This window comes from Garra rufa, chromosome 16, assembly GCF_049309525.1.
Source record: "Garra rufa chromosome 16, GarRuf1.0, whole genome shotgun sequence".
NCBI lineage: Eukaryota > Metazoa > Chordata > Actinopteri > Cypriniformes > Cyprinidae > Garra > Garra rufa.
Window position 1 is genome coordinate 32,095,616 of NC_133376.1, and position 25,836 is coordinate 32,121,451.

The window sequence follows — 25,836 nt, forward strand, 5'->3', positions numbered from 1 at the left end:
TCACATACATTCCTGCGTCTCTGACTTTCCCCTTCTGGTGTCCCTGAGCACCTGTACCCTAGCGCAATGTTGGGTGCATGGTAATTAAGTCTTATTGATTGAATTGCAGCGTTGCTTATAAAACCCACTAAGGCTTAACAAGAAAGGATCTAAGAGTAGCTAGTCTTAGTTTCCTCTCTACGTATTCAGCATAAAACACTTTACATAGCTACTGCTCTGCTTTTGCTTTAGGATATCAACTAAACACAAACCTGTAAGCTGTATTGAGTTTAGATATAGGAAAAGTTGCACTTTGTTTTTATTTGTTCCTGACCGCAAACCTATCAGAACAGATCTGTGGCCCATTTGTGGGTTTCAACCCACCAGTTGTGAAATTTCAGATCTAGACCCTTCTAGGTGTTCTATAGATTTTAGCTCATGAGTTTTTCACACTCCAAATGATTTGCTCCCCCGGTATATCTTGCCTCTGTATCAAGTAGGTATCTGACAGAGCTGCCTTCATGATGGGATTGAGTGAACAATGGCTGTTAGATTTCAGACTAATGTCATATATGCTACTTTATTTATATATATGTTGAATAGGGCCCTATGATTTTTGCAAGGTGGAAAACATGGATGGTATCGCGGAATCAAGTCATACAAGTGGAATTTACCGTATAACGCGAAATGTCATGGAATTTGCCAAATTTTGGATGAATACATCAAAAGTAGGTCAGTACACCTAAATCAAAACACAATATGGACTAGTGTCTGTGAATATTAAGCTTCAAAAAGACTATTTATAGGAATCCTACATGTTACGCGTGTTTACTACACTGTTTTCAGTCTCTGCCGCCTGAATATATGAGTACATGAACACATAAACAATCTCTAGAAATGCTCTGTCAGTTCGTGAGCATTTTAGTGTTTCTTTTACAAAAAAATATTGTCATAAAGGTTTTCATAGCAACAAGTCAAAATAAAAGTTTGGTTTAACTTGAAGAAATTGTGACAGAAATACATTACTTAAAGGGGAAGTTCACTTCCAGAACAAAAAATTACAGATAATGTTCTCGTGTATTCATGTCTTTCTTTCTTCAGTTGCAAAGAAATTATGTTTTTTTGAGGAAGAAATTGTATAGGATCTTTCTTCATATAGTGGGCTTCAATGGTGCCCCGAGTTTGAACTTATATTTTCCTTAAAAAAATACAATGTATATACGTAATTCTTTACCAGAAAAATGTAGATACACAATACAGTATATTTGTGAAAAAATAATACTACATTTGCTTTTGATTATTACCATTTAATGAAACCATTAAAATGGAATCCAGAAAATGTATGGAATTTGAGAAAAATAAAACTAAATTTGAGGAAAAAAAATTCATATGGCCCTAATTTTTTTTAAAATTGCTGTTAAATTGTGTAACTTTCATGATTTTAATTATTTAGACATGCTTTTTGATTAATATTTTTAAATTTAATCATTAAAACAGAGACTAGAAATATTAAAATGGAATAAAAGCAGAATCCAGAAAAATGAAAATGGAAAAAACATCATTTGGAAAAAAATAAAACAGAATATGGGGAAAAAATAAAACAGATTTCATACACTCTTAAAAAGAAAGGTTCCAAAAGGGTGTTTTTGCAGTGATGCCATAGAAGAACCATTTTTGATTACCCAAAGAACCTTTCAGTGAACAGTTCCTAAAAGAACCATTTCATAGAACATTTTAAAAATCTAAAGAACCTTTTTCGACTATAAAGAACCTTTTCTACATTTGAAAGGTTCCATGGATGTTCAGGGTTCTTCATGGAACCATTGATGCCAGTAAAGAACCTTTATTTTTTAGAATGTAGGGCCCTAAATAAAGGATGCATAAGGTAGCGGTGACATTGCAACTATTTTATTTATTGCTAACAACCAGCACAAAAGTAACAAAGCTTGTACTTACACACAAACACACACAAGTCCCTTGTGCTGTTCTAAAAAAAAACTTTACATAATTTGAAAAACTTTAAAAATTGCATGTAAATATCTCATTATGCAGTATTATCACCAATCCTGGACTGAATCTTTTTGTCTACTTGTTTCCTTTCAATTAACACAGTTTCAGCACAGTGGTCGCATTGATCTGAGCTTATGTATTTTTTTTTTTTTATGAAAAAGCATTATTTGTAAATCATTCTGTCAATGTTCACTTAAAAACTAAAAAAAAGGCCTACGACTAGTCAGTTTCAAAAAGAAAAGACTGAATCCATTATTTGGCATAAAAATGTAGTGTATTAAAATTTGTTTTACTATTTACATAAAAATGTGTGTGAATGAGATCAGACAATTTTTAAAATAAACTCATTAAGTGCTGAAAAAACATGTTATTTTCCCCTATAAATATCCTGTCCTGTGTGCTCTTTATAAAACAAGAGCTCTCCTTTATATAAAGGGTTATCTTTAGAAATGAAATTGATATTGAATTGGTTTAAAATGTCAAGCGTTTGCTGATACGGAGCATGGTCACACCCAAAAACTGTATGGCACTGAATGGTGCAATTGTTGAGGCTTGCGAACCGGTGTGATTGACAATAGCCGTCACCTACGCCGTGTGATTCGAACAGAACCGAATGTGACTGAATAGGGATGTTAATCCCACTCTAGTTTGGGCTAGAATGGAGCGCTGTCATGGCGTCATCGGCAACGTACGTCCTGAGAGAGAGATGAACGAGGGAGGGCAGACTCTGCCCGCTCCTTCTAGTCAATGCAGAGGCCAGAGTAGCGGTTGCCATAGGAACACATTGATTATTTAACAATTTGGATGAAGCGCTTGCCCCGGTGCTTGCCTTGATTCAGTGAGAGCCTTTGTCGGATTGCGGTCCCAAGGGTCTCTGGCCAAGTCCAATTAGGAAAGCCTGACAGGGGCAATTGCGCAGGGAGCTAATGCAAATTCACTCCTCTAATGAGCAAACTGAAGCTACAGCAACAGTTACAATAAATGAGCTGCCTATCCAGAGTATTGACTCGAGATACAGAGACATGTTTATTCATTGATTTTCCTTGGTTGCAACAGATGGAGACAGATCTGGCAGATGAGCCATCAGTGGACACACATGGAGATATTACAATTTGACAGCAGCTCTGTAGATGTTACAGAGGTTTGTTAAGAGAAAAGACAAGAAGCCAGTGTGAGAATACCAAAGGCAGAGTTTGAATAAGTAGATGATGAAAGTCAAATTGTGTTTACAGTGCTTGGATGTTCAGACACGATGTGTGTGCATGTGTATGTGTGTGTTGCAGCTGGAGATAACGGTGCAGTGACAGCTGGCTGATAAAAAACAGCCTTTAATGATTAGACTTTGAATTAAAAGGAAATTAAGGGATTTATTGTAATCTAATCCAGATTTGTCTAATCCCTCTCATACCCTTTAGACTTTCCCTTCTGCCACATCTGGACACCCTCCAGCCTTGTGCTGTTTGTCACTCTTTCTTCTAACTGGTTCTGTATTCTCACCTCTCTCAAGCCAGTCTTATGTGACTGCAAGCATTTCAGAACATCTGGAATCTAGATTCTTGTCCAGGGGCATCATCCTCTGAAAATGTCAAATTAAAGGCTTAGTTCAGCCAAAAATTAACATTCTGTCATCAGCCAAAAGCCAAATTCTTAGTATTTTCTGTGGTATGTCAGTAGGAAATATCAGTTTACATTACCAAACATTCATTTTGCCATTAATTGTAATAATCCAGTGAGGTTTTCGTTTGTCTGACAACAGTCAGTGCTTCACACAGAGATCTGATCTCATCATCATCCAGTCTGTCTGGAATGACATGAAGAAACAGGACAATCTGAGACAGATTAAATCCAGAAGAACTGCGGAAACATCTCCAAGATGCTTCAAGAGACCTACCTGCAAAGCTACAGCACTGTTAAAAGTTTTAGACACTTGTGTAAAAATGCTGTAAAAATGAGGATGCCGTCAAAAATAATGTCATAAATAGATTTTGTTTGATCAGTTAACATCTATTAACTAAATTAAATCAACATTTAGTGCAATCATCCTTTGCGTTTAAAGCATTTTTTGCCTTAGGTGCACTTGCACATAGTTTTTCAGGTAGCTTTGCAGGTAGGTCTCTTGAAGCATCTTGGAGACCTTGCCACAGTTCTTCTGGGTTTAGTCTGTTTCAGTTGGTTGTTTCTTCACTTAAAACTTCATTACTGACTTAAAACCATTTTTTAGCTGGTGAAAATACTAGTGTTCTAATAATTTTGGCCACTGATAGATAGATAGATAGATAGATAGATAGATAGATAGATAGATAGATAGATAGATAGATAGATAGATAGATAGATAGATAGATAGATAGATAGATAGATAGATAGATCTAAGAAGAAAGAACATTCAGTTTTGAAAATATACGAGGGTGAAGAGTATTGAGTGACAGATTTTACATTTTTGGATGAACCTGCCCCTTTTAATATGTAAAGAAACCATTTTAACTGTGAAATATTTGTTCATACATTTAAAGGTTTGCAACACATTTTATTTCTGTAATTGAACATATTTCAGAGTTAAACAAGATATTAATGAGCGAAATTTAGGACAGGACTTGATTTTAATCACCTGTAATTGACTGGATTGTAAAAAGTGACTGTTATGTACTTGAATGGAGCCAGATGATTGGAGAGGCGGGTTAAAAAGTACATTTACATTTAAAAAAGGTATTGAAATTTTTTTTTACATGTGGAATATCATGCACAAAAAGTGCACAAATGTGCATTAAGAAAGAAAACTGATTCCAGTCAGCTTTAAGCCATAATTTAACAGAAAGAAACATAAAATAAGTTAGCCATCCATGTTTAATGTTTGTAATTTAAAGAGATATTTCTTTAAATGAAAATTAATTGTGACCCTGGACCCCAAACGAGTCATTAGGGTAAATTAGGATTTATACATCATTATAAATCTGAAAGCTGAAGTAAGCTTTCATTTGATGTATGGTTTGTTAGGATAGGACAATCCGAGAAATCTGGAATGTAAGGGTGCAAAAAAAAAAAAAAAAAAAAATTTGAGAAAATTGCCTTTAAAGTTGTCCAAATGAAGTTCTTAGCAATGCATATTTCTAAGCAAATTTGTTTTAATATATATTTGATAGGAAATTTACAAAATATATTCATGGAACATGATCTTAACTTAATAACCTAATGATTTTTGGCATAAAAGAAAAATCAGTCATTTTTCCCATACAATGTACTTTTACAATGTAGTTTTATTTTTCTGCTGTGGACATAAAAATGTTTCAGTGATTTTTATGTTTTGAACATTAAAGGAATAGTTCACCCATATATTAAGACCTTCATTCATCTTCAGAAAACAAATTAAGATATTTTTGATGAAATTCGAGAGCTTTCTGTCCCTGCATAGACAGCAATGCAACTGACAGGTTTAAGGCCCAGAAAGGTAGTAAGGACATTTTTAAAATAGTCCATGTGACAGTGGTTCAGCCATAATTTTATGAAGCTATGAGAATACTTTTTGTGCTCGAAGAAAGCAAAAATAATGATTTATTCAACAATTCATGTCTGTCTGATGTCACATGGACTATTTTATTGATGTCCTTACCACCTTTCTGGGCATTGAATGTATCAGTTACTGTTTATGCAAGGTCAGAAAGCTCTCAGATTTCATCAGAAATATCTTCATTTGTGTTCCAAAGATGAACGAAGGTCTTACGGGTTTGCAATACACTCTTAAAAATAAATACCATAGAAGAACCATTTTTTGTTCCACAAAGAACCATTCAGTCAAAGGTTCTTTAAAGAACCATCTTTTTCCTGCTATTTTATAATCTGAAGAACCTTCTTTCGCCACAGAGAACCTTTTGGGGAAAAAAAAGGTTCTTCAGATTTTAAAGGTTCTTTATTGAACCATTTAGACAAAAAAGGTTCTTCTATGGCATCGTGAAGCACCTTTATTTTTAAGAGTGTAACACGAGGGTGAGTAAATAATGACATAACTTTTTGAACTTTGTGGTGAATGTTAGCTGTATGATTAGCTGTGGCTAGTCTCAGCCAGCTGTGGCACCACTTGCTCACCTGCCCCTGTCACAGCGATTTGGCTGGCTCAGCTGAACCTTCAGACCCGGTCTGCTCAGAGCATTAAGAGACTGTCACTACCATTGCTCCATCATGCTTCTCATAGCTGTGCTTTTTTTTAAACAAAATGAACTGATGAATATACGCAGTACACGCGCCGAGCTGCATGTTGTTTTTGAACATCTCACTGCATAACAATGAACAGCAGCAGTTGTGTAAGGTGAAAAAAAGATTAGAGGCTCAAAAAAATAAAAAATTCTGTATGACTTTATCCCAGAAAGCCCAGGGCTGGTGACGCCCCTGTGTGACTCCACCACCTCACCTCTCCGTCATCCCTCTGCTTTTTAATCTGGGATAGAGAGTTATGAGCAGTGGTGGTGGTATAAGCCTCTCTTCAGGACATGGACACTTCAGGTCACGTATCGCTGTCACATAGCTCAGTGATACCGCTGCACATTCATCCACCGGCTCCTCCAAAGACAGCGGCAACATTCCGGATTACCGCGTCTGAGATTATCATCCTCCTTTATCTCGTTTGCTTATGTTGTATGATAGAAACATAGAGATTACTGCCCATATCCCCTAGACCATGACGATGGCTTTTTTTCTGATGGGTTTACGGGGCCGATAGCGTAGGAGGTCTGTTGTGTTATTACGGAAACACATTTCATGCTTAATTAGCATCTGGAGAGTTAATGGTACTGTATGGCAGGCTGCATATTCACCTGTTTGCTTGAATCGCTTTCTCTGTGCTGGAACATCTCCATGGATGAGAGAAGAGGAGGGCACCGATTTTAAAACACTTCAGCTTTGTGCTCAAACGTGCCAATTTGCGGCGGCGTATAAGTATAATTTATTGTCCAAGATGGTGTACGGAGGCATTTGCAGACATTTTGCACTTATGTTATGCTTTTCGCAAGTATTCAAGGGGGCGTGTTTGATTCACTTGTCACAGAGGCCTTTTCACAAACATATCAAAATGGTGTTTGACTGAAAACACAGTGCTGGAGATAAAGCGAGTTAGTTCCTTTTTATTATTGTGAGTTTGCTCTCGGGTTTGTGCTTACGATTACAATTTGCGCACAGGCTGATGCACTCAGGTGCTAGTGCACTGTTTTCACAGTTGTGTCTATTTTTGTCAAAGGGTTCTCACGTCTTTTTATGTCTGTTTTTGAAACTGTTGAGCCAATTAGCAATAGCAAATAGTGAGAAACCTGGACTTATATGCAGCGTAGTGTGAGGCAGACTTTGAATGAGTTGATTATATTGATGAGAAAGATGTTTAAAGTGTGAACTTGCTGTTTTATTAGCACACATACCTTCATCTGAGACATTTAAGATGGACAACTACACCACTGTAATATTTAGCGGATATATTTAGCACTGATCACAGTGTACACTACCATTGACAGTTTTGGGTCTGTAATTTTTTTTTTTTTTTGAAAGAAATACATTTCAGTAAGAATAGATGCATTAAATTAGTGAAAGGTGACAGCAAAGATTTGTAATCTTACAAAAATACATTTTAAGTAAATGTTGTTCTTGAACTTACTATTGGTCAAAGAATACTGAAAGTCTCCATGGAAATATTAAGCAGCATAGCTCTTTTCAACATTGATAATATAAAAAAATGTTCCCTGAGCAGCAAATCAGCATATTAGAATGATTTCTGAAGGATCATTTGACACTGAAGAATGGAGTAATGATGCTGACAATTCATAGCAAGAAATTACATTTTTAAAAATGTATTTAAAAATATGTATTTGAATTGTAATAACATCAATTACTTGTTTTTATTACTGTATTTTTGATCATATAAATGCAGCTTTGGTCAACATAAAAGACTTAAAACATAAAAACACTGTCCAAAACTTTTGAGCAATAGTCTGTGTTATCTCATGTATGATTGAATCGATTGGTTGACTTTCTGTCTTCTGTAGAACAAAAATGCAGATATTTTGAAGATTTTTTTTCATGCTAAACATGAAAAAAAAAAAAAAAAAAACATTTAGTTGAAAAATGACACTACACTTATATAAACCATTCAGTCTGGCAGAGTGCATAGTGTTTTGTATGGAAGCCAGTTTCTGCCACTGAATAAAATTTTTTATAATATTATTGCAACCTTTTATCTCACAGTTCTGACTGTTTATCTCAGAATTGCTTGATACAATCTCACAATTCAGATTTTTTTCTCAGAATTGCAAAATATGAACAACTGTAAGTTATGAAGTCAGAATTGTGAGATATAAACTCGCAATTGGGAGTTATAAAGTCAGAATTGCATGATATAAATTTGCAATTCTGCGAGATAGAAATCACAGATCAGACTTTTGTCCTTAGAATTGTGTGATATAAACTGCAAGAAATAGTCAGAATTGTGAGATAAAAACTTGAGTTTATATCTTGCAATTCTGACTTTTTTCCTCTCAATTCTGACTTTTTCCTCACAATTCTGACTTTTTTTTCCAAATTTTGACATAAACTAGCAATTGCATATTATAAAGTCAGAATTGTGATAAAAAAACTCGCATTTCTGAGAAAAAAAATCTGAATTGCGATATATAAACAATATATATATCACAAAATTTGAAGAAAAAAAGTCAGAATTGTGAGGAAAAAGTCAGAATTACGAGGAAAAAATCAGAATTGTTTTATCTCACAATTCTGACGTTATTTCTCAAAATTGTAAGTTTATATTTTGCACTTCACAATTGTGAGTTCATATCTCACAATTCTGAGAAAAAACTGAATTGTGAGTTTGTATCAAGCAATTCTGAGAAAAACAGTCCAAAATTGTGAGATAAAAGGTCACAATAACGTTTTACCATTTTTTTATTTAACTACTTAGAAACTGGCTTACATACAAAACACTATGCACTCTGCCAGACTGTATGATTTATATAAGATAAATGTCATTTTAAACTGAATGTTTTTTTTTATTTCAAATGCACTGATGTGTTGATTTTTCATGTTTGGCACGAAAAATCAGAATTGAAAAATATAATCTTGAGTTTATATCTCACAAGTCTGACTTTATTTCTCAAAATTGCGGCTTAATTTCTCAAAATTTGTGAGTTTATATCTCGTTTGTATCACACAATTCTAAGAAAAGATATGATTTTGCAATTCTGAGAAAAGTCAGAATTGTGAGTTTATAACTCGCATTTGTGAGTTTATATCACACAAATCTGACTCAATTTCTCAGAGTTGCGAGTTTATATCTAACAGTTCTGAGAAAAAAGTCAAAAATTGCGAGATGTAAACTCCCAATTGCATTTTTTCTCTTTATTCAGTGGTGAAAACAGACTTCCATAGTTTTATGTACAGCAAGTACACAGTGTATAGCACATAATTAGGGATGCAACTAGAATCAGTCAGCATTTAGTCCACTTAATATGTAAATCATATTGAAATTACTCACTCCTGATCTCCTAGTTTTAACACAAATTGGTGGTTGGTGCTCGTGTACATACGCAATGCAAACGCAGAAGTGTTGTAATGTTGCACTTGCTCACAGAATTCTTCTGTACTTTAAGAGCAGCTTTTTGCCCAGTGTGCAGAGGTCTAGATAGAGCTGCCGCTGCGGTAACCTCTCACGCTGGAGCGTTAGCTGTACCTGAGTGCTGCCTGCACCTGTGAAGACCTGTCACGAGGAAGGAAGTGTCAGGTGAAAATAGAGGCGGTGACGTAGGAAACGCTTTTAGAATATGTTCTTGTAACTCAAATGGTCTTTTCAGGTCTTTACTGGCTAAGAGAGGCGCAGAAATTATTCAGGGTCTGCAACCGAATTGCAATCAGCCGCAGCTGCTGTGACAACCACAGAGAAAAGTGAGGGGGGTGAATATCTGTGCACTGTAGCTGAATGTTATATAAAGCTGTCTGCCGTAGTTCTACCCATTTACACGTTCAAAATTCTGACGGTTTAAAGCGTCAGTGCACGCAATGTAAATTTAGCAGTCAAAGCGATCTTAGAAATGTGTTATTTCACGTTGTGTGTATGTGGATTAGTGCAGTGTTTTTGTTGTTTAGTTTTCCAGTAAAAAGTCCAAATATCCCTCCAACCAGCTATAGTTGTTCAGAAATGTGTTTTTAATTTAATATGTATATTTTTTATTTTGTTTCAGCTTTATTTCAATTACTGAAAACAAAAATGTATTTGTATAGATTATGTCTTTTCTAATCTTATGTTTAGTTTTTCGAGTGAATGTATCTTATTTTATAGATGTTTTACTGGACAACGATGTGCGTGGCTTGATTACAAGAGGTCTATGGGATTTAGTATAAAGTGGAGTGATAATCTAGTGCTTCACTCCTCAAGTACTAAAGGGGGTGGAGAGGTATGACCATCTCCTTTCTACTGGTCACACAGCGGCCCTGTCAGCATCACCTCACCACAAATCAATCAGATCAATACTCACAAACACAACACGGTTTGCATGTGAAAGGCCATGAATGTCAGCTGGTCCACTGCATCAGTTCATCCATGTGGTTTGTTAAGAGCATGGACTATTCTATGGACAATACCTTAAATGACAAGAGGACATGAATTTGTACATTCCCACTTCTTTGTTAGACATTAACGATTTACCAAAAAGTCTGTCATTTGGCACCAGTGTTATTTTCTTTCTTTTGTGTAACACAAAATGAAAATGTTTAAGCTGCTTGTGTATATGAATGTAGACGGTGACGGTCAAACTCCCAAAAGTTCTTAAGTTTTGGTCTTTTTCCTCTGAAAAATCTATTGTATGACTTGAAATATTGCACATTGCAGGGTCAAAATCATATGGACTACTCATAGAGGGCTTTTGTAGTATTTTTGACCTTTTTAGAGCTTGACAGCCAATGGTGAATGTCGTATGGAAAAAATAAATTTCTCCTTTTGTGTTGCACTGAAGAAACAAAAATTATGGGTTTGGAAGGAAATTATCATTCAGTGTAATTGTAATTTCAATGAAATGTATTAATTGAATTTCATTACAAGTGCGAAAAATAAACAAAATACTTGGATCTATTGTGTCTAAAAAACAAGACAAAAATATTACTAAATATACACTACTGTTCAAAAGTTTAGGGTTGATATGATTTTTAAAAAATGTATTTGTGCTGAATTATTTTGATCAAAAAGACAGTAAAACAGTAATACTGTGAATTTTTTTTGAATTTTAAACAATTTCAAACAGGGTTTTTTGTATTTTGGTGATGGTAAAGTTAAATTTTCCATAGTCGCTACTTCAATTTGGTACTCAAAAAACATTTTTTTTATTATCATCAATATTAAAAACAGATGTGATCCTTATGGAAGCTCAGTTCCACCACTAAATAAAAAATGAAAAAAGGTAATTGTGATTTTTTTTCTCACAATTGCGAGTTCACATCTCGCAATTCTGACCTTTGTCTCAGAATTTTGAGATATAAACTTGCAGCTAAGAGTTATAAAGTCAGAATTGCAAGACATAAACTCACAGTTCTGAGAAATAAAGTATGAATTGTGAGATTTAAGCTCAAAATTGCAGGTTATATAGTCAGAATTGCATGACATAAACTAAAGTCAGAATTGGGAGATATAAACTTCTGACTTTTTTCTCAGAATTACGAGTTTATATCTCACAATTGTGACTTTTTTTCTCAAAATTGTGAGTTTATATGTCGCAATTTTGACTTTATAACAAAAAAAGAGTTATTAATTCAGAATTGTGACATATAAACTCGCAATTCTGAGAAAAAAAATCAAAATTGCGAGAAAAAAGTCAAGAGTTGTGAGATAAAAACTCACATTTGTGAGAAAAAAAGCCAGAATTGTGAGTTTATATCTTAAATGGTGAGAAAAAAGTCGAGTTGTGAGATAAAAGCAGTTTATATCTCGCAATTCTGACTTTATAACTAGCAATTGTGAGTTTATATTTCACAGTTCTGAGAAAAAATATCTAAATTGCAAGAAAAAAGTCAAGAGTTGTGAGATAAAAACTCACATTTGTGGAAAAAAAGCGACTTTATATCTTACAATTCTGAGAAAAAGGTTAAATGGCGAGAAAAAACAGTTTATATGCTGCAATTCTGATTTCATAACACGCAACTGTGAATTGTTAATTCAGAATTGTAATATAAAAACTCACATTTGTGAGAAAAAAAGCCAGAATTGCGAGTTTATATCTTACAATTCTGAGAAAAAGGTTAAATGGTGAGAAAAAAAGTCGAGTTGTGAGATAAAAACAGTTTATATTCTGCAATTCTGACTTTATAACACACAACTGCGAGTTATTAATTCAGAGTTGTGAAATAAAAACTCACATTTGTGAGAAAAAAAGCCAGAATTGCGAGTTTGTATCTCAAAATTCTGAAGAAAAAAAATCTAAAATGCGAGAAAAAAGTCAGAGCTGTGAGATTAATCTCACATTTGTGAGAAAAAAGTCGAGTTGTGACATAAAAACAGTTTATATCTTGCAATTCTGACTTTATAACTAGCAATTGTGAGTTTATATTTCGCACCTTTTTTATTTTTTATTCAGTGGCAGAAACAAGCTTCCATAGATTCCTAATATTTTTGTGGAAGCCATAATATTTTTTTCAGGACTCTTTAATGAATATAAAGTTCATAAGAATAGCATTAGAATAGCATTTATTTGATTTTGAAATCTCTTGCAACATTATAAATGTCTTTACTGTCACTTTCGATCAATTTAAAAAAGGTGTAGTCATAGCCGTGCTGATATTTATGTGATATTCTTTAAACATGAAAAATTAAACTAGCCGGAGGGGAATAACACACATAGTACTGTCTCTCCTCGGCTCGACTGCAGTTCTCTTTCAACGGCAGACCACAGGCCGTCTGTAATCTTCACACCTCCAGTCCTGTCCTCACTCTTCCCCCTGAAGCGTCACATCATGGTGATGATGTACCATGCTCTGTTGAGACCCACTGTTCCCATGGCATGCATTTACTGTCTCCTCATGACAGCGCGTATGTGCGCGTGTGTGTGTGTGTGTGTGTGTGTGTGTGTGTGTGTGTGTGTGCCTCACACACTGAGGTAATGTGCATCTCTTCATCTCACAGGCAAACCCTCCCCCCATCATTGTGAACGCAGACTCACTGGATGCAGGCCCTTATGTAAGTATCTGCTTCATGCTCTCAGCACCTCCAGTAGTGCCTGCCTGCCTGACTGCCTGCCACGTGGAATTATCCCCCTCAACCCAGCCAAAAACTTTCACAATGTACATGAGATAATAACAATACAAATATGCACAGATTAAACGACAGCAGATGTATACTGTAGCTTTAATGCCGAGTGCAATTATTATTTAACCGTTACAATGAGATGTCTTTGACTGTTTATCAGCCCTATGCCTTGTATGTGATTCATACCTCTCAGTTTTATTGCACTGAGTTTAGAGCGTTTATGCTTTTACATAATTAATTATAGTTGTGACCTTCTTGTGCGTAATTACATCATGTCTAATGACTCCGTTTATGAGTCTATGCTATTTCTCTTTTGTGTATTACAGGTGAACGGGAGTGATGGCATGTATAAATATGAAGAAATCATTTTGGAGAGGGTAAATATCATTCAGCTGTTTTAAATGTCTATTTTTTTTAAGGATGTCTTGTAAAATTTGCCAATATTCTCCTCTACCTATTGGGACCTGGACACTAGATGGCAGTAAATGTTGTGCTAAAGCTTGGAATTGAATTTTCAGCTATGTAATTTATAGCTGTGGTACATTTTCAAAACATTTAACACTAGAAAAATAATTAGCTTTAATAAGCAAAATCATCTTTTAGTATTGTTAATCCAAACATCAGCTATTTTAGTAGCAATTGGTGCTGCTGAATGAAAAATGTTGAAGTATTGTAATGATCACTCGTCACATTAAGGAATAGACTTATGTTGCATCTCTAAACTGACATAAAATCCATAATATATGATACATGTTTTTAATATACAATCAAAAGGTGTGATCACTGAAGATATAATGCTAAAATTAGTTTTTTGGTCAATACTTAGTGTAAAACAGTTTAGAAACACATATGTGACCCTGGACCACAAAACCAGCCATAAGGGTCAATTTATTGAAACACATGAAAGTAATAAGCTTTCTATTGATGTACGCTTTGCTATGATAGTACAATATTTGGCTGAGATACATCTGGAATCTGAGAGCTGCAAAAAAGTCAAAATACTGACAAAATTGCCTTTAAATTTGTCCAAATGAAATTCCTAGCAAAGCATATTACCAAATAAAAATTAAGTTTTGATATATTTACAGTAGGACATTTACAAAATGTCTTCATGGAACATGATCTTTACTTAATATCCTAATGATTTTTTGGCATAAAAGAAAAATCTATAATTTTGAACTGTACAATGTATTTTTGGCTATTGCTACTATACCCTTGCTACCTAAGACTGGTTTTGTGGTCCAGGGTCACATATAATGATCAATCAATTACTAAAATCAGTATGATTAAATAAAAGTTGGATTAAATAATATTTAAATGAATGAAAACAGATGTCAGTTGTACTATGAACAGTATAACCTTCAATAAGACATGTTTAGACATGTGGTGATTAGTTGCTTTGTGATTTTTTTACTTTGTGATATAAGTCAATTGAGGATAATAATTAAAAAAACTGCATTTTGACAATATTTTTAGACTACTAAATGAGTATTGAAAATGTACCACTTGTGAAATAGCACCTTGCGGTTCATCATGTACAGGTGCTGTTCTTAGGAAGAATTATCATATGAAGTAGCATGGTTTTAACATTGCTTGGTCTTTTCATACTTGAAGTTTTTTCAATGCAAATTAATCTAAATCCGTCTGCATAGGCCATTCATTAAACAGCAGTGGATGTTGGATTTGGGTGCATCTCTGAGCTTTCAGCATAATTGCAGGGCTGTTCTCTAAGTGCCATTTCTGCACGCCGAGGCCTAAATAAACTATGTTAAGATCTCACACGTTAAAAGGTCCGTGGGTGTGTTCGTTTCTTTAGTGGGAGCTCTCGCAGTGGCTCTGGAGCAGGAAAGGCACACTGGGATGTCTTAGCTCCACTCTGTACTAATTTGCTGCGACCGTTGCTCATTAATTATAGAAAATAATAAAGTGAAGTCTTTTCTCAGCTGTCTGCTTTAGGGCCAGTCTTTTGAGATGTGACTGTCAGACAGACCAGCCTGTCTCAGCTTTTTGGCAGTGGAGTGAAAACAGCAGTGTAAGAAGTGATGGAGGGAGGAAATAGGCGGAAACGGATAAGATTTTTGGATTCTTGAAATGCGCACCACAAATTCCTATATTTAGCAGCAGAAAACTGCCCATGCTTAGATAGTGTTTACAAAGTATTGAGAGCCAGGTGTCTAACGAAAAGCAGATGCAAACTTTATCCACAGATCTTTATGAAAACTCTGCATTTCTTCATCTATAATAATCGACACGTGTATGTCGTCAATAGGGCAACTCTGGCCTCGGGTTCAGTATTGCTGGAGGTGTGGATAATCCACATATTCCTGATGATCCAGGAATCTTTATCACCAAGATTATCCCAGGAGGTGCCGCCGCCATGGATGGGAGACTAGGGTGAGTGGATCCATCTCTCAGGATCTAATATTTCTTTGCGCAACACTTGCTTTGCCTACATAGGCAGTATTTTAAAGCATCATAGGTGGACTCCCCAAAAGTTAGACATCTTAATTATCCTGCCTGGTTTGGCCAAATTCTAAGGCTGAGTCGCATATGTCCTTTGCCAGCAAAGGCATTGCTTTTTGACTTTAACGTGATGAAATGATGGTGGACATGATGACCTCAATACTGAAAAATACCAAAAACGTTATTTGCAGTTAAAATGTACTGTTTTTCTAAGCATCTTTATCCTATTAGAGTATTAGCTTGGCAGCTAACTAACAATGTTCTTGGTGATATGGAAAACGCAGACAGAATCGCAGAAGTCATTAAAATGTATTTTACTGTATAACATGGAATGTCATGGAGTTGACCAAATTTTGGATAAATTAATGAAAAGTGGGTCAGTACACTTAAATTAAAATGCGATATGGACTAGTGCATATGGACACTGCAAAAATGCTATTGAAATATGAATCCTGCTTGTTCTACGTATCTCTGTGTTAATGAATGACACAGACGCACGGTTTTGTTTACTGCACACACTGAAGCATGCATGATGCCCTCTGCCACTTCAAGGTGACGTGAGGCCAAGTATGGTGACCCATACTAGGAATTTGTGCTCTGCATTTAACCTATCCAAGTGCACACACACAGTAGTGAACACACACACACACACACACCGTGAACACACACCCGGAGCAGTGGGCAGCCAGCATTTGTGGGTTCGGTGCCTTGCTCAAGGGACTCACCTCAGTCGTGGTATTGAGGGTGGAGAGAGTGCTGTACATTCACTCCCCCCACCTACAATCCCTGCCAGACCTGAGACTCGAACATGCAACCTTTAGGTTACAAGTCCAACTCTCTAACCATTAGGCCACGGCTGCCCCTTCAATATGAGTACGTGAGCTCAAACATAATCTCTAGAACTGCTCTGAGAGTCACTTCATATCCATTTTACCTTTTTTTTTTTTAATTATTGACATATCATATACCGACAGACATGATCTTCACAGGAACCCGTCAAAATATAAGTTTGGTTTAACTTGCAACAGAAATGTATACTACTACTACTAATAAAATAATTATTACAACATTAAGGAATATTTTCCAAAAATGTTTTTTACCAGAATTATTTACCAGAATAATGTAAATAGACAACGCAGTATTTCTGAAAAAAAAATAAAAAAATAAAATAAAATAATAATAATATTTTTTTAAATAAAATTAACTAATTAGAGATGCTTTTGATTATTAAAATTTAATTTTACCCTTTAAATGTAATCCAGAAAATAAACAGAAAACAGAATTTAGTAAAAAATAAAACTGAATTTGAGAAAACAATAAAACGTATTTCATAGGACCTTAAAAATATAAATTGCTGTTCAATTGTGTAAGTTTCTTGATTTCAAATAACAACATTTTTGATTTACATTTTTTAATTTAATCATTAAAACAGAGTTTCAAAAACAGAATCCAGAAAAATTAAAAATGGAAAAAATGGAATTTGGGAAAAACAATAGGAATCCATGCGATTGGGAATTTGGCATAATGGCAAAACATTTCTCCACACTTTCAAGTTTTAATGTGAATTTGACAGGTTGACCAACAGAATTCTGCTTGGTTTGAAAGTGACTTCTGTGTGAATGGTGCTTTATCCATACACTATTGACAGTGAACAATGGATTCACAAAAAAAGTAATTTCCACATTCTGTGTTTCACTGTCACACAAAATACCCAATCGTATAAAACAATGTCCTGACATTTTGCTAATGTGACCATAAAGGGATAGTTCATCCAAAAATGAATATTACCCCATGATTTACTCACCCTTAGGCCATACTAGTTGTATTTTTCTTCTTTCAGACGAATAAAATCTGAGTTATATTAAAAAATGTTCCAGGATTTATAATAGCAGTAAATGGGGTTTAAGATAAAGTTGAATGGATGACGTGCAAAAAAAAGTGCATAAATCCATCATAAAAAGTGCTTCACACGAATTGATGTGCTTGTGTAAGAATAATATCCATATTTAAAGTAATAATAATCTCCAGCTTCCGCTAACTGTCGTACGCACGTTCAGGAGAGAGTGGCATTCAAGCGGATATAGGCGAATGCCCTGATGAACACAAAGCGCAGTGGAGAGCACAAAACAAAACACTGGTCACAAATGAATACAAAATAGGGATGCACCGAAATTAAAATTCTTGGCCGAAACTGAAAACCGAAAAATTAGTACCATTGCATTTATGGCTAAGACTGTGTACTAATTTTACTAAAATCAAGGCATTGCAATTGCATAAATTAATATTAAAGTTTCAAAAAATAAATCATTTATATTAATTTTAACAATTATTATCAATCAAGTATTATATTAATTAAATAACATATACATATATTTTACTGCCTTTGTTTAATTATTTAATTTTTTTATAACACATTATCTTGTGGATCCATCAGTTCACATTTACAACTCTACGTCTTTCTCTTCCAGCAGGAGGCACTATCAGAATGGTACACAAAGCAGCGCAGCAAATTACTTTGAAACGTGCAGCGCTCATATTTATTCAATGGATAGCCTTTTGAAGTTTCATCAAATTAAGAGCTTTATTTAAGTCTTTCAAAAAACAACCCTTACACAATAGTTGGGGACTAAATTAATATCAGCATATGAAGTATAATCGTCTCTCATTGTCTCTGAGAGAATGCACGTTAGATGCTGAAAGCACTGTCAGTTTTTACTTTCACTTTAACATATTGCGCAGTTTTCACGTTGCTTGTGTGATATCCATTGGCTCACCTCCACGGTTTAAAACATAAATATTTATAAAAATACAGTATATAAAAAAGACATTATTGCGACGTAACACCAACGTAAAGCCATTGTTTTTCACTCTCTGAAAGCCACATCTGTCTGCGCAATGCGCAGTTCTCTGCTCTCATCACTGGCTGCACGCACGACTGCAGATACACCCCTCTTGAAATTTCGGCATTACAAGTTTTGCAAAACGCTATCCATGGGTCTTTCTCAGATATACTGAAATACATCCACACCGCAGAAGTGTTGCTTCAGACAAGCACGTGCAGGCTGCGGTTTCTGTTTGCGTCAACATACTGTTTCGGTGATAAAAGTCGAAAATTTTCGGTGGCCGAAAATTCGGTGCATCCCTAGTACTAAACTAGGATTTGTCAAGAAAAATGTTGGAGGTTTTCAATATAAACCAAAAGGAGGCTGGTTTTCGTTTGCTGTAAACAAAACTTGGTTCTGGACTAGCATATTCTCACCTGAGCTACATCAGCCGCTGGAATGCTACTCTCTTGTGAACACGCATATGACAGTTAGTGGAAGCTAGAGATTACAGTTTATAAAGTTTTAAATATGGATATTTTTTTCTACACAAATGCATTGATTCACTTCAGAAGGCTTTTATTAACCTCTCGGAGCTATGTGGAGTACTTTTAATGATGGATTTATGCACCTTTATCGAACTTTATCCATCCAGCTTTATCTTAAACACCATTAACTCCCATCATAAAGCTTGAAAGAGCCAGCATATTTCTTAATACAACTCTGACTGTATTCATCTTAAAGGAAGTCATATACACCTGGGATGGCTTGGGAGTGAGTAATTCTGGGGGTAATTTTTATTTTTGGATGAACTATCCCTTTAACACCCTTTATGTTGAGCATTCCAAATTGGTCACTTATGAGGTTCAATCACAGTTAGCAGTTAGCTGCCTGTGTAGGCAGCAAGGCAGATCACTAGGTTTTCTCTTCATATATCCTCTATATTGCTATGTTTTTCATTTTACTGTTCTTTGGCTTTGATGAGCACTGTCTGATCGGACTCTTCTTGTTTCTCAGGGTAAATGACTGTGTTCTGCGAGTGAATGATGTGGACGTGTCAGAGGTTGTGCACAGCAAGGCAGTAGAGGCTTTGAAGGAGGCCGGACCGGTGGTAAGGTTGCTGGTACGCAGAAGACAGGCTCCTCCTGAGACCATTTTGGAGGTCAACCTACTCAAAGGGCCTAAAGGTTAGAGGAGATAAATGTGCTCACCAACACATTTAATGCAATAGAGAGTGCTATAATGAGCTGTATCCTTATTATAGCAGTTCTGAATTATTTTGAACTGGAGTAGTTCACTTCCAGAACAAAAATTTACAGATAATTTACTCACCTATCATCCAAGATGTTCATGTCTTTCTTTCTTCAGTCGATAAGAAAGTATGTTTCTTGAGGAAAACATTTCAGGATTTCTCTCCATATAATGGACTTCAATGGTGTCCTGACTTTGAACGTCCAAAATGCAGTTTCAGTGCAGCTTCAAAGGGCTCTAAACGATCCCAGCTGAGGAAAAAGTGTCTTATCTAGCAAAACGATCAGTCATTTTCGAAACAAAGTGACAATTTATATACTTGTTAACCTCAAACGCTTGTCTATGTGAACTCTGTTTTTTCTGGTTCTGGGCGAGACGAGCATTTGAGGTTAAAAAGTAAAATTTGTTTAGAAAATGACAGATCGTTTTATTAGATAAGACTCTTCTTCCTCGGCTGGGATCGTTTGGAGCCATTTGAAGATGCGTTTAAGCTGCATTTGGAAGTTCAAACTTGGGGGCACCATTGAAGTCCACTATAAGGAGATAATTCCTGAAATGTTTTCCTCAAGAAACATAATTTCTTATCGACTGAAGAAAGAAAGACATGAACATCTTGGATGACAAAGGGGTGAGTAAATTATCTGTACATTTTTGTTCTGGAAGTGTATCCTTTAATGTGTACATTTTTCATAATATTTTTGTTTGGAATTATGCCACATTAAGAAAATAAAATAGGTTATGAGTGCTATTTTGTTTTTAGTTCAAACTCATAAGATCTCATTTCCTGGTTAAAAACTTAACTCCGTTTCATTCGTTCAAGGTCTTGGCTTCAGTATTGCTGGAGGTATAGGCAACCAGCACATCCCAGGCGACAACAGTATCTACATCACAAAGATCATCGAAGGTGGGGCGGCACAGAAAGACGGACGTCTGCAGACAGGCGATCGCCTACTGGCTGTAAGATTTCACCTGCACACATGAATCTGTGTAGTTCAGTCTGTGTAGAGCCACACATTGCATTTCTTTGCAGGACTCTTTTTCAGTGAATTGCTTTATGCTTCAATGAACGCAGACACTGTTGTAGGCTTTTATGCTGTATTATAGACGATATATCTCATGTGTGAAGGTTTATGGGCCACAGTGTGATTGATGTGAAGCTGAGCGCAAACTCAAACAAGGACACAGCTGTGATAAAGAGAAACACTTGCATGCCAGGGACTGAGCAAGATTTGACATCATCATAAACGTCATAATTAAAAGGCCAAGCATCAATCATGACTGCCACAACTACAGACATGTAAAGTGTGCCTTTACTTCCTTTTTTTATTGGAAATTATGCTTTTAATTCAGTCGGGGACTTTGATTTTCACCACAAAGTTAAAATTGTTACTTTAACAAATAGAATATATATATTATATAGTCTCTTCTGCTTACCAAGCCTGTATTTATTTGAACTAAATTACAGTAAAAACAGTAAAATTTTGAAATATTTTGACTATTTAAAATAACTTTCTATTTGAATATATTTAAAAATTTATTCCTGTGATTTCAAAGCTGAATTTTTAGCATCATTACAGTGTCACACGATCCTTCAGAAATCATTGTAATATGCTGATTTGCTGCTAAAAAAACATTTATTATTATTATTATGTTGAAAACAGCTGTGAAGAATTTTTTCAGGTTACTTTGATAAATAGAAAATTCAGAAGAACGCCATTTATCTGAAATAGAAATCTTTGGTAACATTATAAATGTCTTTATCATCACTTTTGATCAATTTAAAGCATCCTTGCTAAATAAAAGTATTAATTTCTATTAAAAAAATCATACTGACTCCAAGCTTTTGAATGGTATAGATGCTGATCTTTGGATCTTTCTATTCATCAAATCCTAAAAAAAAATGTGCTCAAATGTTTTAAACATTGATAATAATGATAATAAATATTTCTTGAACAGCAAATCAGCATATTAGAATGATTTCTAAAGGATGTGACTCTAAAGACTGGAGTAATGATGCATAAATTGCATTTTAAAATATATTCAAATAGAAAACAGTTATTTTAAATAGTAAAAATATTTCAAAATGTTACTGTTTTTGCTGTACTTTGGAGCAAATAAATGCAGGCTTGGTGAGCAGAAGAGACTTCAACATTAAAAATATTACTTTTTAAAAACTTTTGACTGGCGGGTCCAGTTAGGAGTCCAATTCAGTACAATTTAAAACACCCTCAGAACAAATCAGACACATTTTTACCCATCAAACACACTTTCTGTAGTGTTTAGTTGCCCATACAAAGGAAAAAGCACTACGCCTTTCCAGCTTCCCCTCCCTTTCGTCCTTCCTTTTTGTGACCGGACGGCTGAGAGCCGGAGAATGGAGCGTCGTCGCGAGTGTGGGGCCATCCGGCCTCCACTCCAGTCTCTTCCTTCCCACATCTTCAAATGTGCTGTCATGAACATTCTGAGTCACGCTTCAGAGACCAGCCGATGTAACATGCGTGTGTGTGTGTGTGTGTGTGTGTGTGTGTGTCTGCCTTCGCAGGTGAATAACATTATACTTCAGGATGTGCGTCATGAGGAGGCTGTGGCCGCCCTGAAGAACACTTCAGACATGGTCTATCTGAAAGTGGCCAAGCCGGGACCAGTACATCTCAACGACATGTATGCCCCACCAGACTACTCTAGCAGTACGTACCTTCTTTTGCTGATCTCCATCCATCCTTTGCCCTTACAAGCTTAAAAACTGTCCATTTAATCACTATTTTTACTGCATTGATAAACATGAAAGGGTTATGTCAATTCAAATATAACCTACGTCCCTATCTGCTTTTATCCTTAACCCTGTAATGAAAGCGAGTGGTGCAGTGCCTGTGAGTGCTGTGGAGTTTTGTAACAGTAGTGTGGTGTAGCAGTGGGCGCTGTTTTCAGACACCCACACACACTGCACTGCTGCTCCATCACAGCACCGATCCCTCCCTCCTACTGAGAGACGAGGCTTTCACACAATCCACCTGCACAATTGCACACACCAGCCAAAATTAACTTTTTTTCTACACCTGCCAATGGTGTATATCTCTTTTTGAGCACGAAACTGTATTTTGTATTACAATATTTCGTTTTTTATTTTATGCACTACCAATCAAAAGTTTTTGGACAGTAAGATTTTTTTTAAAGTCTCTCCTGCTCACAGAGCCTGCATTTATTTGATCCAAAGTACAGCAAAACAGTAAAATCTTGAAATATTTTTACTATTAAAATATGTTTTCTATTTGAATATACTTTAAAATGTAATTTATTCCTGTGATTTCAAAGCTAAATTTTAGTGTCATTACTTCAGGCATGTGATCATTCTAATGTTCTGATTTGCTGCTCAAAAAACTTAACTATTATCAGGGCTCGCAAAATCGCTAGCCCGACGTCCCGGGGCTATTGTATTTTCCAGTCGGGCTACCAAAAGGTGTCACCGGGCTGCCCGACGGGCTATCGTAAAGTACAGGGCTCCTGCAGGTCCTTAAACTCCTCAATTTAGTTGTATCAAATTTAAGGCCATAAAAAGTTTTAAATATGTTAAATAGTATAAGAAAAGTCTTAATTATAATTTTGGAGGTCTTACATTTGGGGACGGAAAGACAAGAATGGCGATAGGGCTGGATTAAACTTCAAAAGTCAATGATGTCACGGAATAAATATGCGCACTGCACGTTTCAAAGTCAAAACGCGGCACGGATGTCTTTATATGAATGTATCTGAAGGGAACCGACTGTCCTCAGAAACTTGTTGGCATTTTCATGTCATGCCTGATAAAACAACGTTAATGCTGCTTTGTGTACAGCCATTACTAGGGAAACCGTAGTATTTCAGTGCTTCTAAAGCGCCCCCTCGTGACAGAATCAATTTTTATTTCCACATTTTTTTTCAGCTGTTTATGATCAAATGATTGCAATTATCGACCTATGTTTTTATGCAGAAAACACATAACGTTGTAAATGTGAAGGAAGTTAATTTGCCTTCTAAAATACTAAACAATTAAGACAGTAATATTTTTGTTTTAAATAAACATAATAAATGATATACTCAATTTATAAATTGCCTTAAATTGATATTTAAAAATTCTGCAGATACACCAAATAGTGAAATAAAATTCCTTCCTTGATATTTGTTTATATTTGTGTATTGAAAACATTTTTGATTAAGTTTAGACTCCTATCTGATTTTCTACAGTATATTTAAAAAAAAAAGAAGTCTTTTTTTATTTGGGCTAGTTAAATTAATTTTCGGGCTACCAAAATCTGAAGAGTACCTGCCCGAAGGGCTACCAGAGATTTTGAAATTTTGCGAGCCCTGTATTATGTTGAATTGTATGAAAAGTATGTTGAAAAGTAGAATCGAAAAGAATGGGTTTCTTTGATGAATATAAACAGCATTTATCTGAAATAGAAACCTTTTGTAACATTATAAATGTCTTTATAATCACTTTTGATCAATTTAAAACCTCCTTGCTAAATTAAAGTATTCATTTCTATAATTTCTTTCCCAAAACAAATACTAAACATACTGACTTCATGTTAAAGCGTGTAATGTTACAAAAGCTTCTTATTTCAGATAATTGCTGAAATTTGGATCTTTTTATTCATCAAAGAATCTTAAAAAAAAATCAACTGTTTTAAATATTGATGATAATAATAAAAAATAGTTGGACTGGAGTAATGATGCCAAAAATGTATCTTTGATCACAGAAATAATTTACATTTTAAAATATACTCAAATAGAAAGTAGTTATTTTAAATATTAAAAATATGTCACAATATTACTGCGTTTGTTGTATTTTGGATCAAATAAATGCAGGCTTGGTGAGCAGAAAATAATTCTTTAAAAAAACATTAAAGATCTTACTGTTCAAAAACTTTTGACTGGAAGTGTATATTTCAGTAAGGTTGAATAGATAAGATGAGCAAGTCTCTCAGTGGAAGTGCACCTATGATATTGTTCCTCATACAGTATTTTTGATGGTTTAATCCAAGAATATTGTACATACAGTCAATTGCCCTCAAAAATGCAAAGTGGAATTACGGACAATATCAGCATGAATCCTTTTCAGACATAAATGCATTAAAGTAACCTGCAATTATAACTGAAGACAAGCAATAACGATTTTCTCTTTTGTTTAGATAATGAAGAACATCCACTACCATTCAAAAGGGTTTTTTTATTAATACTTTTATTTAGCAAGGACACATTAAATTGATCAAAAGTGACAGTAAAGACATTCACTGTATAATGTTGAGATTTCTATTTCAAATAAATGCTGTCTTTTTAAGCAAAGAATCCTTGAAAAGTGGAGTAATGATGCTGAAAATTCAGCTTTGCCACCAGATTTGACCCAGTTTTCCTGAATATTATATTTGCATCTTATGAATTTGTATTTGACCTGTTTTCATAATTTCATAATACATAGTGTCATCACTTATCAATCATCAAAAACAAAAAGGATTTATGCTGGTAATGTCCAAAAACCTTAATAAGACATTATATACATTATATCTACAGCATTCTAGCTAAATGCTGTAGAATGCTATATTTTTTTAGTAGAATGTTTGTGTGATTTTTAGTTGTGTATGTCGAATTTTTCTTTTCTTTGATTATCTTCAATAATGCGTTACTTACACACTATTGTTCTGTTTAAATACTGTGCAGTTGCTTTGACACAATCTGTATTGTTACAAGCGCTATATAAATAAAGGTGACTTGACTTGACTTGACTTTACAATTTGAATTAAACTATACAGTAGGGATGTTACAATATCAAACGATATGAAGTCCACACAAAAAAGACAAATAAAAAATGTTTAATTATAGTTAAATTATTCTATCTAATGAACTTCAAAAAGTTCAAAATTAAAAGCTCCAACCCATGTTCTTAACTAAGAAAACTTAAGTCAGAAAAAAGGGAATTGACAAACTTTAAAGGGGACTCAACCCTCTTTTTAGTTGTGATATACTATATCAGTCTAAATAACATTCACACTGGTGTTTTAGAAGCCAAACAAATTAGAATAT

General features: G+C 34.9%; 2 protein-coding genes across 13 annotated transcripts in view; one reads left to right on the forward strand and one right to left on the reverse strand.

Moving 5' to 3' along the window:
• LOC141288972 (neural cell adhesion molecule 2-like) overlaps window positions 1–6,558 on the reverse strand; it is a 50,315-nt gene extending 43,757 nt beyond the window's left edge. Inside the window, exons 1-2 of the mRNA XM_073821169.1 lie at window positions 6,389–6,558; window positions 6,067–6,117 (exon numbers count right to left, since the gene is read on the reverse strand). Of these exons, the coding sequence (XP_073677270.1) occupies window positions 6,067–6,117; window positions 6,389–6,558 (221 nt within the window). The remainder of the gene's footprint in view (window positions 1–6,066; window positions 6,118–6,388) is intronic.
• Window positions 1–25,836, forward strand: part of dlg3 (discs, large homolog 3 (Drosophila)) — a 161,196-nt gene that overhangs the window by 95,537 nt on the left and 39,823 nt on the right. For 10 of the 12 annotated variants that reach the window (XM_073820520.1, XM_073820519.1, XM_073820523.1 and 7 more), the window contains 6 exons: window positions 13,121–13,174; window positions 13,570–13,620; window positions 15,513–15,637; window positions 19,546–19,715; window positions 20,600–20,736; window positions 22,322–22,466. In XM_073820520.1, coding sequence (XP_073676621.1) covers window positions 13,121–13,174; window positions 13,570–13,620; window positions 15,513–15,637; window positions 19,546–19,715; window positions 20,600–20,736; window positions 22,322–22,466 — 682 coding nt within the window. The remainder of the gene's footprint in view (window positions 1–13,120; window positions 13,175–13,569; window positions 13,621–15,512; window positions 15,638–19,545; window positions 19,716–20,599; window positions 20,737–22,321; window positions 22,467–25,836) is intronic. The other 2 variants (XM_073820524.1, XM_073820530.1) reach the window with 1 other exon arrangement.